This window comes from Lipomyces oligophaga, assembly GCF_038497815.1.
Source record: "Lipomyces oligophaga strain CBS 7107 unplaced genomic scaffold V1516scaffold_1, whole genome shotgun sequence".
NCBI lineage: Eukaryota > Fungi > Ascomycota > Lipomycetes > Lipomycetales > Lipomycetaceae > Lipomyces > [Lipomyces] oligophaga.
In genome coordinates this window covers 1203774-1220603 of record NW_027117785.1, presented here as the reverse complement: position 1 = coordinate 1220603, position 16830 = coordinate 1203774, and the positions used below count along the sequence as shown (strand labels likewise).

Here is a 16830-nt window from a genome sequence, read left to right as displayed (position 1 = left end):
TATCTATCTGGATTGCCGCGCGTCGACAACTGGCCTGTTTCGGTGCAAATCCTGGTCACAAAGACATACGGTCAGATAGGGAAATTCGCTAGTCACGGTGATATGGTGAGATACCCAATCGCTGGCCAGCGAGACAATCTGGATTTTCTTCTACCAAATATCAAACTTTCTGTTTGTTTTATTCTGCCAGAGTGAAATAAGCTGCTTGCCCTCAGACGTATGACGAAGGCCTTGCGCTAAAGACACATGGTCGACTCAGCTCTTCAGCTGCACTAAAATCCACTCTGCACTACCAGATGTCTGTTCATTCTAATCACTCACTCCGAATTCGGTTCCAACTAACCTGATCAAAACTATTGAATAGTATTGAGTAAAAGTGGCTCAGAACGCACTCCGTGGCTTTACATCATCCGTTAACCGCATAAAATGCATGCAAATTATGCTTTCCATTCTAGCAGAATTTGATGGGTATATTGGCAATTAAACTCCTTGCAAGCAGGCTTCTCAATATGACAAGCGATTTGGACTATCTTTGCAGTGTGGCTCTCTTTAGTATTGCGTAGTGTATTCTATATCCCTCTCACAAACAATCTATTCTATCAATGTATGCAGATATATTGTACAATTGATTTGTGTCTTACTGTACTCGTTCGATACCTGTTTGCACCCACCCACCGCACAAACAGTCAAATGCAGGTGGTTGTATTTCCAGAGCTGTCTATAATTCAGTCTATCAACCACCCGCTCTTTGCTATTTTCTCATCGTGCAACAAGGAAAGAGATGCAAAGTAGATTTATTTGAATTACTTTCTCCTAAAAGACCCCTGTTCGCATTACAAAAAATCCCGGTCACAAAACTTTCATAATCTGATAACTTGGTTAATTTTGATAAAAATCAAAAAAATGATTTCTACTCTGATTTGAGGCTGTCTCTACTAGTCCTTAGATGGACTGGTTTCACCTTGCTTTTGCGCTTCCAGTCTTAAGCTTGCAAGTTCCTTGATTACCTGGTCGTCAAGAATTCCTTCTACTCTCAGTTTCATTAGCTGCCGTTTCAAGTCGTCTGTTCTAATATCTTTACATCACTATAATATTTGACAATTCCATCTATATTATTTTCATAGCTCATCATTGAACCCCTAAATTACATATATTACAGAACGATATCTCCAAATATCGTTTACCATTCTTTCCGGCCCCAGCCCAAATTTTAGTTTCCGACCCAATGTCAATGTCCATCCATGCCGTTGCCATTACCAAGAAAATCACAGAGCTAGATAGTCAAATTGCTCCCACTCCTTGCTGCACAACACTTCTTCCCAGGTACACTGTTTCGCCCAAATCTCTTCGAGCAGCTGCTTTGTCATCCGCAGACTTCCACAGTAAGTCCGTGCAATTAGCCCATCCAAATGCCGGATCAGTTGCAAACGCATCTCCGCATCCCGGAGTTCACAGCCAACCACAAACACAGGCCATACCATTTGTCTATCGGATTCACAGCCGGGCTTCAGCATTGTATGCAACTCCATAAACTCGGCCACCGCAGCCGCGACTCGCGATCCTGACGGATCCATCCCGGTCGACCGCAGTAAAAATATCGTAGCCGCCTGTGCCCAGCACTGCGTCCCAATTGCATGCTGAATAAAACTAACAGACGCATGACCATCCCATTTGTGTAGCGTGGAATACTCCCGAATCATGCGTTCTATCTCGCAAACTCGCTTCTGGATCTCAGCCAGTGTCAACAGCTCCGGACTATACCGCATCTCATGTCGCAACCGACACGTATCTGAAATCGCCATCAGCACATCATCTGGACAGCCCATGATCCCTTCAATTCCAGAATCGTCCGATGTCAAGGGAAAAAAATATCGCCCTGACAGATGCGGCAGTCTGTAATCCTTCGAACATGCCGACAAAATAATATCATACCACGCAAAGATGCGAAATAAAAACATTCCGTTCGGTGCAGAAAGAACGTCATTGGCGAGCTCTCGATCGGATATGATCGAAGTGAAGGCGGCAAGATGCGACCGCACTGTTGCGGTCTTACCGGTATCTAGAATCTCAAATGTGATTAAGAAGTAAATCACAGTCAAAACAGAAACCCCCAAGCCCCGTTGGAAGATGGGCTGTTGTTGTTGTTGTTGTTGTATTTGTTGTTGTTGTTGCTGTTGTTGCTGTTGTTGCTGTTGTTGTTGTTGCTGTTGTCGTTGTTGTTGTTGTTGTTGTAGCTGCTGTATCTGGCCATTGTTATCCCGCAATCCAGTCGGCAATGCGCCATTACCTAGTTCTGGATTCGTCGCCTTGGCCGAAGATATTAAATGCAAAGCGTCTCCGAGATACTGAATTGTGCGCGAATAATACTCCAGACCAATGGCATAGTGTGCTTCATCTTTATCTCGCGCTGCCTTATGTACACTGGCTAAGCATGCAAAGGCAGACAGTGCAAGATCGTGTGTACAATACGAGATCGCCAGACCAGCTAGCGGGGAATTCTTCAGATTATCCAGTATGGGCGCAACTTCGTTAAAAAAATATTGCAGAAGTTCTTGTTCTTCCGGCTTTATACTCCAAAAAAAGCTAAGCTCGTGGGACGGCGACAGTGCTTGCTGTGGAGAAGCTATGTTTTGAATTAATGGCTGTGGAGGGGTAAGAGCGTTTGTCGGCAAAGGTGTATACAATTGTTGTGGTGCCGTGAATGAATTTGGTTGTAGTTGTGGCACCGGGCTCGAGGAAAACAAGCTAGCAGTCTTGCCCTTTCCAAGTACGTCATCAACATGTTCCTCTTTGATCATGTCGACGGAATAGATGGAGTCTGTTCCGGGAGTAGTTCCAGCGGAGGAGGCCAAAGGAGATTCAAGCGGAAGTGGAGGAGCATTTGTTGGTGGAGCAGATAGCTGAATCATTGGCGTAGGTGTAGCTGTAAGTGAGCCTACTGGAGTACCAGTTAGACTGGAGGACGAGGAACCAGACAATACTGGAAACGGGCTTTTCTCGACTGGCTCGGATTTGATCTTCTTGGAATCTGATTCCGATGCCGATCGCTTTTTAGAAATCCTCGGCCGTTTGACATTATCAATACCATTCTGAACGACAAATTTGATCTCCTTGCCACCTGGGGGAAGTGCTGACGAAGACGAAGCCGAGGCCGAGGCTGAACTTGATCCCGACGAGGCGAACATGTTTGGAAGAGAGGTCGGACGAGCACCGAAACCAGGTGTAAGAGTAGCCACGTCAATAGGCACGCCGCCAATAGTGTCGTTAGAAGGAGCCATGGAAACGAAGTCGGCGGAAGCAGAGGCACGAGCAGCTAGCGATTCGCGGAGGCGAGGTCGTCGACGAAAGCCGACAATCGGCCGTCCTTTAGGGTCGAAATGAACACCGGATGCTGAATGGCGAGAGTCGTCGACGTCAAAGGAGAGCCGTAGGTCGTACCCTTCGCAGTGGCGGTTATTTTTGATGCAGTTCATACAGAAGGGTTTTGCTTCGTCGCACTTTCTCCGACGAGCCTTGCATGTCCAACAGCCAGAGCGCACACGGACGATTTTCTGATGGCCAGCGGGCTGTTTTCCGGGCTGGGTGGATTTTGGTGTTGCTGGGGCTGGAGTCTGTGACTGTGATGGTTGAGGAGCAGAGGCAGAGACGGTCGAGGGCGCTTGCATTTGGACTGGAGGTGCAAACTGAAGAGGCTGCTGGAGCTGCAGCGGCTGTTGGGCCTGCTGGAGCTGCTGCTGGTGCTGATGAAGTGGAAAATGGCTGTATCCATTTACGAATTCAACCGGATTCATCGTGGGTGTGGTGGAGAGCGGTATGGACGGTGTTGAGAAGAAAGAGGTGGAAGGGTGAGGCGGGTCGGAGTAGTCGTGCGGTTGTTGGAGGGAGTTTGATTCTCTGGGAACAGCATCGACAGAGAGGTCCTGCTGCGGCAGTGTTACAGACGGAACGGCTGATGAGTCGAGCGAGTCGAACGAATTTGCCTGGAAGACGCCGGACTGGTCTATAAATTGCGACTGCTGGGCGGCAGCCATGAAGAGCGAGAGCAGCGGCGAGTCACCTCCAGAGCGCGGGAGCGGCAAGTCTTTTTTCTCGGGCGGCTCACTAGGAAGACAGTGAGGGAGAGTAGACGAGACGTGGACGCCCGTAGAGAAGGAGGGAGACGGAGAGACAGTGTAAGGAGAGGGGGGATGAAGAGATGGAGAGATGGAGAGATGGAGAGATGGAGAAATGGAGAAATGGAGAAAATTAGAGATGGAGAAGTAGAGATTTAGAGAAGAACAGACGAAGGGTGATGAAAGCCGACTATGGGTGGGAGTTGACAGTGGGATTGCGCTGGTGATGGCGGTGGTGAGTTAGACCCGTAATGGCGGAAGAATATACGGGCAAGTATTGGAAGGGGGAGAGGGGATACACGCGCGCCATCTACGGACGAAAGAGAGGGACATTGGTTGCGAGCAGTTTGAAGAGAGTCTATAGGAATTGAAGGCTGTCGGATCTGGCTGTTTTTGCTTTTGGTTCTACGATTGTCATAGCTGCTGTTGCTGTTGCTGATGCTATCGTTGTAGTTGTAGCTGCAGCTGTTACTGTTACTGCTACTGATGCTATTGCTATTGCTATTGCCATAGCTTTTGTGCTTTCTGTCTTTGCTGTTGCTACTAGTTCAGTTTCGGATGCTGGCATTCACCGACACAGCAGTGGCAGAGTCGCTAGTCCGGATCTGCTTTGGGCTATTGTTGCGCTTCTGCGTCGATCGCCCGCGCCAATATTGGCCGTCCGTTGCGTTCATCTTCGACCGGTCTTCTGAGTCTGGTCGGTGCTCGCCAATTCTAAAAACCGCGCTGGTCTTGTTCACCGGACAGATCTCCCGCGCGCCGCTGCTGCTGCTCCGCACATCCGTCGTTGTGCTGCGCATTTGTGGGTTGAACTGCGGGAAATCGTGACGACCAACCGTTCGTCGACCAGACACGCGCGCGCAGCACTCGATCGAGATCTGGCAAGTTCCGCGCGTGGGCTACAAATAGCTCAAGAATTGACGCCTTTGTGACCGCCCGATACACTAGTTTGTTTAGTTGTCTGCGCAAATCCCAGCAGGATCCACGTCTGCGTCCATTGTCAAGCCAGGACCGGCCACAGGAGTGTGCTGATAGGGGTCTACATGGCCCTCACCAGACAGCAAAGGCTTAAAGCAAGCGATGAGGAACGGGACAGCGGCCCGTGCGACCGCCCAGACTAGCTCAGACCGGCTCAGACCGGCTGCCGAATTACTCCCGAAAGCTGCGGAAAATCGTTGTGTGTGGACGCCACTAGCAATAGCAGCAGCACAAGTGCTGCTGCTATTGCTAGTGGCTCGTCGTCAACACGAAGAAGAACCGTCGGACAAAGATTCTGGACTTTTTTACTTTTCTGGTATTGTGTTGGATGATTTGCGTCGGTGGTGGTAGAGAGCAGTCCGGGTTGGAAGAACAGATGTGCAAAACGGGTGAATGATCGATGAGGAATTGAATTAGGAACATCAGGTACTCGCGTCAATGCCCAGGCTGCGCAGGCCGATCCGAGGATTAAATTGGAGGTCTGACAATACCGGCCGAGCCTCGATAGGCAAAAGCAAGTCACTACAAAGGTAGACAGACAAGTAAAAGCAGACACAGGAGTCGATCGATGACCGTCAACATATTCTCTCGGTGGTCCACACACACTTTAGCTTCTGTCTGACTTTGTTCTCTCAGCCCCCCCGTTCCGTTATCTCTGCATGCATTCAATTCTCCGTTCACAGGACTCGTAGAAGTCTTTGTATGCTCCGGTTCGCGCTTGTACTGATTGAGTAGAAATTTCCAGATAGTCTTTGTTTTATCTGGCCTCTCGTTCGCGCTAGAGCTGGGCATTTCGCTACGCTAACAGCGTGTTTATCAGAGTTGAGTCTCTAATCCGCTAAATCCGCCAAAGCCTGGTTCTAGTCTCAATCTGCTGTCTGATCGCAGTCCAGTCCACTTCTCTGGATATATATCACTCTGCGTATGGACTTTGCATGACGACAGTCGACCAATCCTGCACTTCGAGCGCAGAATCCTGCAAAAGTGCGCTCTATCTTCCGCGCTCGGCAGCCTGCAATCTGTCTTCAGCGCCTTACCAGTTGGACGCCGCAGACGTTTCAAGCGAGCATCCGCCCTTAGAGGCAGGTCTGAAGATCGTGTAGATGTCGACTTGATCCCGTTAACAAAATCTGGCACAGAGCATTCAGATCTCTAGACCTGTAATTGGTGAATAATCGTACCTCTTCCTCTTTTCTTATTAGTTCTGTTTTTACATGTATTCTTGCCCATTGGCTAGCTGTCAAATTCAAATCTGACACATTTCGATCCCGCACGAGAGCAATCAGTCGTAGTACAGACTGGCCCGGTTGCTTATGGCCAGGTCCCAGTCCCTTTGTGCGGCTGCATCCTAAAAATTCTCTTGCTCGTACATGCGAATTCAGCCGATTTGGATTGGTGATTCTAGAATTTGTATTCTTGGCCCGAAGCTAGGTCAGAGAATGGGCAAATCTGGCAAGCAGAACAGAGACGAATGGTCGACTAATGGTGGCAAGTCTGGCCGACGACCCCAGTCGAGTTCCAGAGGTCGCGGTGGTAAATCATCATGGTCCAGACATAACGAAACTAAGCACCACAATTTCCAGCAGGACAATGGACCCGAGGATGTCGAATCAAACAAGCATAAATTCCCCGTGAAATGTGCCATGTGGGTGAGTCTACTTCATCCCTTAATTTAAGACCAATCTGTCTGATTGGATTTTTAGGATTTTGATCAGTGTGATCCGAAGCGATGTTCAGGTCGAAAGCTCGCCCGTCTCGGACTCATTCGTTCGCTGCGAGTCGGCCAGAAATTCCAAGGACTCGTGATCTCGTAAGCATTTCTTTTTCTAAATTAGTTTTTGATTTATTGTTTCTAAACATTTCTCTTCCGCAGACCTAACGGAAAAGTTCCCGTATGTCCCGATGACCGAGAGATACTGGAGACATTTGGTGCAGCAGTCGTGGAATGTTCATGGGCACGAGTATCCGAGATTCCCTGGTCTCGAATCGGGGGCCGCCATGAGCGGTTGCTGCCATATTTGGTTGCGACAAATCCAGTCAATTACGGTCGACCCTGGCGGTTGAACTGTGCGGAAGCACTCGCTGCTACTTTTGCCATCTGTGGGCGGAAAGATTGGGCAGCTGAGATGATGGACCATTTTTCTTGGGGGAAGGCGTTTTTGAAAGTCAATGGCAAACTGCTCGACATCTATGCCGCCTGTACTGATGCTCAATCGGTGACTGACGCTCAGGAGCGGTATTTGGATCAGATAGAGCAGGAAGTCTCTTCCAAGGAACAGCAAAAGTTGAATGGTGATGCGGATGATATTTGGTTGACTGGAAACGTTAATCGATTAACTCTCGACAGCGAGGCTAGTGATAGCGATGGAACCGACGATATCGATAGCTCAGAGGGAAGTGAGCTAAGCGACAGAGGTGTTGCTAGTGAAGAAAGTGGAGATACTGATGACAACAATGAAAATATAAACCAAAAATTGGACATATGAAATTAATCTATCTACATCTTATTTGCAACCTCCTTGAGCTTATCGGTAACTTCATGGGTGCGCTTCTCGTCCTCCTCTATGACTTCAATCACTTCTTGCGCTCTCCACATCGAGGCATAGATGCCATCAGTTTTGTCGATCAGTTCCTGATGCGTGCCTGATTCCACCATCTTTCCTCCTTTTAGCACGATAATCGTATCTGAATCCAATACAGTACGTAAGCGGTGTGCAATGAAAACACTAGTCTTTTTGTCTTCCCGGACAATCGAGTTGATGTTCTGCATGAGCATTTGCTCGGTCTGTGTATCGAGCGCGGACGTCGCCTCATCAAAAAACATAATGGGCGCGTTCTTGAGAATCAGCCGGGACACAGCTAAACGCTGTTTTTCTCCTCCTGATATCATCATTCCCCGTTCTCCGACCTTGGTTTCCCATCCTTCCGGAAGACTATTAATCAGCTTATCGATCTTTGCGCGTTCGGCAGCCTTTCGGACCTGTTCGTCGGTTGCGTCCATGCGACCGTAGCGGATGTTGTGCTCAATTGTATCGTTGAAGAGCGGCGTGTCTTGTGGCACAACGCCAATAGATTTTCGTAAAGAGTCGAGAGACACTTCTCTGATATCTTGACCATCAATCAAAATCCTGCCGTCTTGCACATCGTAAAATCGAAATAATAGCCGTAGAATTGTAGATTTTCCCGATCCGGACGGACCTACTATCGCTGATTTCAGACCGCCAGGAATAGTGAATGACGCGTTCGTCAGAATCGGCCGATCGGGATGATATCCAAACGAGACATTTTCAAACACGACATCTCCTCTTGTCAGCTTCAAGTCTGGCGCACCCGGCTTGTCTATAATCTGCACGTTAACTTTTTGAAGGTTAAACAGTGTCTCCATGTCCAGCAGTGATTGACGCAGTTCACGGTAGACAGTCCCCAGAAAATTCAACGGCACAGATAGCTGGAATAACAACTGGTTGACCATCACTAAATCGCCAACGGTTAAAGAACCGGCCACAACCCCTTGAGCAGCCATGAACATCATTGCAGTCAGAGCAGTCGAAAATACTATATTCTGGCCAGAATTCAAGTACGCAAGTGATGTGGCAATTTTAATCGATGACTTTTCATAATCCGCCAATGCTCGATCATATTGTTTCGCCTGATATCCTTCGTTGTTAAAATACTTGACTGCCTCGTAGTTAATTAATGAGTCAACGGCGACCGTAGCAGCACGATTATCAGCTTTGTTCGCATCTTTGCGAAACTGCGTTCGCCATGAGGTAGTCTTGATTGTGAAGATTGTATAAGCCAGCATTGTGAAAAATGTGACGGCAGCAAAACTCGTGCCATAGTTATATGTCAACACACCACAAACCATACTGATTTCTAAAGCAATGGGAAGGACATGAAAGATCATCGAGGACAGAACAAAAGAGATACCTTTAGTTCCGCGGTCAATGGCTCGACTAAGTCCGCCTGTTTGACGGGAAAGATGAAAATTCAGATCCAATCTCAACAAATGCTGAAACACGTCAAGTGCAACAGACCGAATCGCCCGCTGCGCAACTGACGCAAAAATTGCGTTCCGCAACTCGCCAAATAACGTCGAACCGATCCTCGCAAGTCCATAACCAATCACAACAGTCCCACACACGGTCCAGATCGTTCCGGCATATTCTTGAAAATCAATGTTCATCGAATCGATGATTTCCTTAAAGTAGAATGGGACTTGCACGTTGAGCACTTTAGATGCGACAAGAAGCACAAGTGCAAAGACTACTCGAGTTTTTACTCCAATTTGACCTTTGGGCCATAGATAAACTAACATTTCTTTCATAATTGCCCAGTCAGCGTTCCGTTGTGTCTTTGCAGAGACAACTTTTTCTTCTAGTAGATCCGGAGTTTTACTGTTCAGAGACTTTGGCTGCTTTGCCTCTGATTTAGTCTCTGCAGCTGTCGGCGTTTGCACAGGCCCAGTAGAACTAAGTCCGCGACGAAACAACATCAACTTCAGAGTCGGCGAAACAAGAGGATTTTGGGATAAAGCATATTTGCATTTGCTGTCATGACGCTTACTCAAGGTCGAGCCGAACAAAGAGACAGTAGATATTGATGCTCGCGGACATAGACGAGAAAACGAACTGGAAGACGACCTCAGAACGGATTTTGACAAACACAAACTCGACGAAAAGTAAGTCAGGTTGCCAACTCCTCGAGTGACAGTTCCTGAAATTGCCATTGCTAGAAATGCTCACACAAAGAGAAAACACTCAGGTTACTAAAACGGAGTGAGTTGGTCGCAAACAATCTCTGACTCGAACAGGCTCCAGACCCGGGAAAATTCGGCTTTTGCTATTTGTTCGTTTCACCGGTCAGTTGAAAAAGACGAAAGTGATTAGAGCAAGATTACAATTTTGAATCAGACTATCCAACCTGTGCTACCCAAACTACCTGATACTGGAAAGATATCCTTGATTTCTATCTATTGCATCCACCGGTCTTTGGGTACTTCTTGGGTGCTTCTGAACTATGATGACGTGAATAACCTATATGTTACATCACGTGCTCAACATGTAGTTGAGCAGCAAAATTGGATGTAACTGTCAGTCTAGATGAAAATCTATATGGATATCGTTAAGAAATTGAGAGAATTTTGACGAAAATAGCTTTTATGCTGAAGATAGGTCTCATTAAAAATATTGACTAGACTGCATGGCTGGGCATAGAGTTAATGAAACAGAATACCATATCGTCTCACAATAGTCTGGACTTGATGGATTCGCCGAATTGTACCAGACAAGTGTCCAATATTATAATCATGGCATTCACTGCCATCAAGCTATCTTTAGATCAGAGCTATCTCTAAATCTTAGAACTTATTGCACCGTTTATTGTCACTCAAAACTATTCTGAGCCGACCTAGCAATTGAGTTCGCCAAACAACGAAGTAATAACTCTGACTCCCGTGTGCTCTACTTTCGGTTCACTAGCAATGGACTTCATTTCCAAAAATGACGGTCAATACATTTATCAGCAGGCTAATTTCTGATAGTTCTACACCAAGAAATGATGTGAAGTCTTGTTCTCGATCATTGCTCGTTCTGAAAATCAGTGATAATCGCACATAGTTTTGCACTTCGCTCGATCTTCAATTATCACATGATCGGCATCCGGTTAGGGCGAATAGGGAGGAAATGGGCGCAAATATTGCTCGCGGAATTCCAGATTTGTATGTGGAGAAACACTATTGGCGAACGAGCAATTCAGAATCAAAACAAACAAATCTATGTGCGTTGCTTTGGGTTAGATGTCTCGTGCTGGTGCTGTTAGCGGTGGTGGCTCGCAGATGATGAGCAGAATTGCTGTACTGGTGAGCAAATTTGTTACTGGTCGTCAGTAAGACGGCAATGATATTGAATCATGATAGACAAGAATGAGTGGTTTCCACGTAGCTGGTAACCAAGGACACCACGCAAGGCCTTATTTTTGACTTTAATACCTGATGAAGCTGAGCCAGAAAGACTGGAGAAAATTGAATATGAGTTCAGTTGTTGTCCTCCGGCTCCTGAACGCGTTCCAATGTAGTGTTGTATACGCCACTTGGCTCGAACCCGGTAAAGGTTAAGTGCTCGACGAGCGAGTAATGACATTAATTGCTCTTATTTATATATCATGGTATCCTGTGTTGTGATTTTCGATTTTGCATATTATTTTCTATTGCTGTTTTTTTCTTCTGGAGATCAGAAACTTGGATTCTGTGTCTGTGTTCTATAATGATTTTTTTTAGCTCTTTGCTTCTTGTTCTTGTTGGGCTTTCGCAGATCAGCGCTGCGTCGCTACGACATGGCATGACTAGCTCCATGATGACGATCGCAGCGAAGAATCCAGAGCATATCGGAATGGGTGATTCCGAAACAGATACGTCGTTAGCCCTTGGACATTCTGACTCTATGGTTGCTTCTGGCAAGGAGTTTAATATTCTTGAAATGGATATGGGTCATGGTGGGATGGATATGGGTGATGATAGTGATGGTGATGATGGCGATGATGGCATGGACATGGGTCATGGTGGTCATAATCACGCTGCTATGCCTGGCATGTGTAAAATGAACATGATTTTTAATTGGGACACGAGCGACGTTTGCATTGTTTTCAACTGGTGGCATATCCGGGGCGCTACGTCTCTGGCGTTTTCTCTTCTTGCCGTGATTGCGCTTGGAGTTGGATATGAATTTGTGCGTAAGGCGTCGTCGCATCCGTTATTGATTGAAGAGCGTTCGATCCAACTCGAAGATGACAGTGGTCGTTCTTCTGATTCTGATCCCGAAACTGGCACAACTCTTGCAAAAACTCGTACTAGTGTTAGTTCTGCCGGTAGCAGTTCTTCAAGCACTATTCTTCTTACAGAACCTGCGTTTTCCCTATTTGAGTCGCAGCGTAAACTGGCATTTACCTCTCGACGGATCCTACGTTCTCTTGTCTATGCAATTCTTGTCGTCTATTCGTTTTTCATTATGCTTATTGCGATGACTTATAATGGCTGGATTATTATTATGATTGGAGTCGGCGCGTTTCTTGGTAATCTAGTGTTCGGTGACTTCGGTCAAAACGCTACTCCCAAGGGAATGTCATGTCATTAAGATTTCTAAATAGTTTGACATGATATGTTTCGTTTTTCCTAGCACTCTTCTTTGAATACCTTATCGAATCTCAATTTTTAAACCAGGTTGTCAGTATTTACGAGTCTAGATCCACAGGATGTAATCATCGTGATCCCAGCTTCTGGTGTCCATGCTCATTTATCGTACCTTTCGATACTTTTCAAATGCGCTTTCTCGCCGCCGGCGTAGGGCAGTAATCCCCTCGGCGACCGCTCTTTCTTAATTAGTATACCCTAACCATATGAACCTCACCCTAAGCCGATATTGCAAACTCTAGGGTCTGGGTCAATCGTGTCATACCCAGTTTGTAATTGTATCATTTTCAGTTCCGATTTGTAAATCATTGTAATTTACCAAATAGATATATACAGCACAGTATTGCAAATTGCATGAGCTATAGGTATCAACAAGTTAAATACGATCATTATGGATATGGATCACGGAGATAATACGGACGGTGGCATGGACGACATGTGCAAGATGTCGATGGTATTCAACTGGGATCCTCGCGGCACCTGTGTCGTGTTTGAGTGGTGGCATATTAGAGGAAATTGGTCGCTGATATTTTCATTTTTGGCGATCGTTGCGCTTGGATTTGGATATGAATATCTTCGGAACAGCTTGAACTCGTCATCTTGGCTTTCAAGTCGCCAAATTAATCTGTCATCGGACCATGAACAGAATGACGACGAAGAGGAAGATGATCGGCTACCTTCTGGAGTTGCCGGGATTTCGCTCGATAGTTTTCAAACACTCTCTTCTTCGTCATCTTCTGGGTCGCGGTCGACGTTGTTTTCAAGACCGCAGCCGCTGTTAGCAACACTCGCAATCGTCATTACTAGATATAGAAAAGTTGTTCATGCTTGGTTATACTCTGTTCTCGTGGTCTATTCTTTTTTCATCATGCTGATCGCTATGACCTATAACGTAAGTCCAAACTCTCGATTAGAAGGTTCATACTATTCTGACATCTTTTTCCTTAGGCCGTTCTTATTTTCGGAATTGGTCTTGGAGCATTTCTGGGCCATATTGCATTCAGTGATGAATCAAGTACTTTCGTCGCTAAAGGTTTAAGTTGTCATTAGTGCTTGCTCTGCTAAATTTGTTGCATTATTTTCCGTTTCCTGGGCTATCGTAAGGTGTTTTCCATATTTTATTCTATATGATTCTGTACAATGTCTCTACTCTATCCTCCACGCTGTTCTGCTTTGAATGAATAATTCCATTCCTATACATATCGTATGAAAAGAGTAAGATAGACCGGTCTCTATACAGATGACATAATTTGCAGTTTTAAAATTCGATGTGGATTCTTATTTTTTCACGAACTCATCAAACGAATCCACACTTTTGAACTCAACTTTGCCCTCACTCACCGTTGCCACTTTCATATGTCCTCCCTTCGAAGCGTTTCCTTTGCGGATAGCTTCGACTTTCGCTTCGGCTGCTTCTGAGTTGGAATTTGTAGATATATTAGATAATGGTTCTGCAAACGATTCAGGCTGTACTGCCGCAGCCTCGTAAGCTTGACGAACTTCACGAGCAGAAATTAGATCGGCCAGTCGTGTCGCTCGCGATTGAATTAAAATCGTGCAAGGACCTTGGAATCTGATGAACATGTCATTGCCCCATATAAATCTTCTAATTCCAGATTTTACTTGAAACCAAGCCCGAGAGAGAAATCTGTAAACCTCGTTCTCGGAGACTGAAGTCGCAAGACTTGCGATCGGACTATCTGATTTCTTGAATAGGTTCCCGCCGAGCCATGTAGGAACCGAGAAGTTGACTCGGGTATGCTTAACTCTCTGAAATACGGGAACAGCTGCAGGTAAACTCGATGTATACGCGAGCACGTTTGATGGATGTACGAGAAATTGTTCTTCTGGCTCACGCAAGGTGATCTGATAGATCTGACCCTTTCCAACTAGCGCGACTTCTCCACGACCTGATAAGACCGTATTTCCCCAGCGTGCAAGCGACAGCGAAGGAACTAGCTTGGCTTTCAGAGTCAAAGTAGACCCTGTCCACGCAAGAAGTGCGCCTCGCTGGGCGACAGTCCAGTCTAATCTACCATCAAGTGAAACGACCGAGAACGTCGTCTGCACGGATCCGGATTTGGACGACACAAGCGCTGTAACAGGTGTTGTGCTTGATATCTAGACCTGTTAATTATCATTCTCTCTGTCTTTGGCTGACTTACCTTTTGGTATAGAAATGGAATACCGGTGAGAGCTCGTAGTGTAGGCTTTAACATGGAAAAGGTAGACGTCACCTAACTTCTATCAGCAACAATAATGGGTTCCAAATATTAATGTCCATATTACATTGTTAATGCTACCATTGATTCCCACAAGAGTTCCTCGACGAGTAAACAAAGTCGCTGAAGCTGGTAATGAAACGTTCAACAGACTAGCAGGCGTCCCGAGAACTTCGAATTTAGGCACTATAAAAAATCCATGCATGATAGTCCCGATCTCGAAAATCTTCCAATCAGACTCGAAAGATCATCCGATATCGTTGGCCATGCATGTACAAAAAGTTAGTATAATTTCTTCAGATCTCTCAGATATCTGCTCATACGTAACGGAAATGGACCATCCCCACTGACTTTCGGTATATCTTTGACCAGTTCAGATACGTCCATAGATATCGGAATTGATGCCGTAGGAGACTGACTGATGTGCACATTTCGAACCTGTTCTGGCCCTCTGTTTCCTGTTCTTGCGGTTACAGCACCAGAACAGGCGGTTCGCCCTGACATCGACAGTCGCATTCCAACTGTGTTAACGGTTGACATAGGCCGTGTCATTGAACTGATTACAGCAGCCATAAATGATATCTCGCACTTTGACTCCTCGTGCTAATAAATTGCAAACCTTCTGTTTCTGCTCTACCGAACTATACGTGTTTTACGGTCTTCCCGACTTCTGGGCCCAATCCCAGGACGCGGCTCCTCAAAGAGCTCGACTTATACTTCGTTAATTATTATGTAATGATCAAATTTTTACTATCTGACTGTGAAAATAAAAACTACTTCAATCTGCTGAATCTATAATCCTAGCAATGATTCTCTACAATGCCAATCCCTATTCCAATTCCAATACTAATAAACTTAACGGCTGACATGCAGATATTCTCTCTCACGTTTACGCTCGGCGATCGAATCAGGTGGTACATCCATAAACAGATCCGCACGCATGTGCTTTACATATTGACCAATGTAATCCTGAACTATGGCTGGCTTCATTCCAAGGTCCGCAAAAGCAAGAGCGTTTCGGTCGACTTTCTGGTCAATAGTCTTGCGCTCAACTTCGTCCGCACATCCGACCGGCCACCAAAGATATTTGTTGAGAAGATCCGAGACAGTAGCATAAAGCTTCTTAGGCACATTGTATTCAGTATAACTCTTCTTAGCCTCAACCTCACACATCAATCGAAGATCCTTCATCTGCCAGGCATGGTCTCCAAATAGCTCATATGTCTTGCCAACAGTCGAGTCGTCATGGCCAATCTTAAACAGCGCCTCCGTTAGGTCGTGAATGTGAATCGGACGAATCAGTTGCTGGTTCTTATTGACAGTAAGATACGGAAACGAAAGAATATCCTTGATGATCTTCGATTCTTGGCCAATGACAGGCGAGGGACGGACAATCGTCGCCGAAGGAACAATGTCACGGACAACCTGTTCGCCTTCATATTTTGTTCTCAAAAACTCTGAGGGAGAGTACGGTGAAGCGTCATGTGATGAAATATGAACCAAACGATCAACACCAAATTTATTGACGGTATTTGCAATACGACGAGGGATCTCCACATTCACGTCATGGAAATTATAGAGTTTGGTAGTGTAGTCACGGCCAATAAAATTGTAAACCACATCTGCTTCCTTAATGGCAGCCTCCATGGAAGTCATATTACGAGGATCAAACTCCACAAAATTGACGACACCAAGATCACCGGTAACTTTTAAAAACCGCTTTTGCATCTCCTCACGGTATGGGACCATGACAATAGTACCCTCACGAGCTAGAATCCAAATCAGAAAACGGTTATCCAAAGAGTTATGAAAGAAAGTATACCAAATTTGGAGACCAAATAGCGTCCAAGAAAACCATTAGCTCCAAAAACCGTCACTACACGTCCGGTTCTCGAAGATCTGCCGCCAGGACCGTAACTAATCAACGGCTTTCCAGAGCGAGTTATGGCCAAATCATGAGCATAACGAGCGGAAACGCAAAATAGAGAAGCTATAAAAGAATAAAATTAGTACTCGATGCAAGCATGATATACAACACGATAGATATTCCGAATCCTCGACTTAAGCCAGGCGGTCTCTGTCTCGAATCCTCTTACCTTTCCGCGGCACTGCAAGGACCTGCGCACGCACAGGAGTAACAAATAGCATCCTGATATCACAAAGACAGTCAAAACACACTACAACTGAAAGCTAAGCCTATGTATTAAAGCAATACTAATTCCTGCGCTTCTCGCCGACAAAAAACAATCAAAACTCTTCGTGCGAAAGTATACAAATTCTGGTGGAAAGTCGTCTGGCGGAGTGTGCGGCTCTCAGCATCATTCCCGGCGCG

At 45.9% G+C, this 16830-nt stretch overlaps 8 protein-coding genes across 8 annotated transcripts; 4 read left to right on the top strand and 4 right to left on the bottom strand.

Annotated features, from left to right (window-relative positions):
* Positions 1-1090: 1090 nt before the first annotated feature.
* Positions 1091-4230, bottom strand: V1516DRAFT_668436 (fungal-specific transcription factor domain-containing protein). The gene has a single exon (XM_066921002.1). It carries the CDS (start codon positions 4029-4031, stop codon positions 1266-1268), a length of 2766 nt encoding a protein of 921 aa, XP_066779915.1. The 5' UTR covers positions 4032-4230; the 3' UTR covers positions 1091-1265.
* A 133-nt stretch (positions 4231-4363) lies between these two features.
* Positions 4364-4804, top strand: V1516DRAFT_661810 (uncharacterized protein; the record flags this gene model as incomplete). The annotated part of the gene is made up of 2 exons (XM_066920391.1): positions 4364-4457; positions 4533-4804. The coding sequence occupies 2 exons, from the start codon at positions 4364-4366 to the stop codon at positions 4802-4804; spliced, it is 366 nt and encodes a 121-aa protein (XP_066779914.1).
* Positions 4805-6529: 1725 nt separating this feature from the next.
* Positions 6530-7739, top strand: V1516DRAFT_698254 (uncharacterized protein; the record flags this gene model as incomplete). The annotated part of the gene is made up of 3 exons (XM_066924106.1): positions 6530-6739; positions 6794-6900; positions 6964-7739. 3 exons carry the CDS (start codon positions 6530-6532, stop codon positions 7574-7576), a joined length of 930 nt encoding a protein of 309 aa, XP_066779913.1. The 3' UTR covers positions 7577-7739.
* V1516DRAFT_618296 (P-loop containing nucleoside triphosphate hydrolase protein) lies at positions 7588-9276 on the bottom strand (the record flags this gene model as incomplete). Its single annotated transcript, XM_066919403.1, has 1 exon — positions 7588-9276. The coding sequence occupies one exon, from the start codon at positions 9274-9276 to the stop codon at positions 7588-7590; it is 1689 nt and encodes a 562-aa protein (XP_066779912.1).
* A 2254-nt stretch (positions 9277-11530) lies between these two features.
* V1516DRAFT_617425 (Ctr copper transporter family-domain-containing protein) lies at positions 11531-12220 on the top strand (the record flags this gene model as incomplete). Its single annotated transcript, XM_066919365.1, has 1 exon — positions 11531-12220. The coding sequence occupies one exon, from the start codon at positions 11531-11533 to the stop codon at positions 12218-12220; it is 690 nt and encodes a 229-aa protein (XP_066779911.1).
* A 362-nt stretch (positions 12221-12582) lies between these two features.
* Positions 12583-13467, top strand: V1516DRAFT_668424 (Ctr copper transporter). Its single transcript, XM_066921001.1, has 2 exons — positions 12583-13168; positions 13225-13467. Exons 1-2 carry the CDS (start codon positions 12668-12670, stop codon positions 13324-13326), a joined length of 603 nt encoding a protein of 200 aa, XP_066779910.1. The 5' UTR covers positions 12583-12667; the 3' UTR covers positions 13327-13467.
* Positions 13468-13554: 87 nt separating this feature from the next.
* On the bottom strand, positions 13555-14703 carry V1516DRAFT_619507 (mitochondrial biogenesis AIM24-domain-containing protein; the record flags this gene model as incomplete). The annotated part of the gene is made up of 3 exons (XM_066919458.1): positions 13555-14397; positions 14442-14513; positions 14566-14703. 3 exons carry the CDS (start codon positions 14701-14703, stop codon positions 13555-13557), a joined length of 1053 nt encoding a protein of 350 aa, XP_066779909.1.
* A 525-nt stretch (positions 14704-15228) lies between these two features.
* On the bottom strand, positions 15229-16755 carry V1516DRAFT_645281 (uncharacterized protein). Its single transcript, XM_066920170.1, has 3 exons — positions 16595-16755; positions 16321-16488; positions 15229-16267 (listed from the first exon to the last, which is right to left on the bottom strand). The coding sequence occupies exons 1-3, from the start codon at positions 16644-16646 to the stop codon at positions 15354-15356; spliced, it is 1134 nt and encodes a 377-aa protein (XP_066779908.1). The 5' UTR covers positions 16647-16755; the 3' UTR covers positions 15229-15353.
* Positions 16756-16830: the final 75 nt, after the last annotated feature.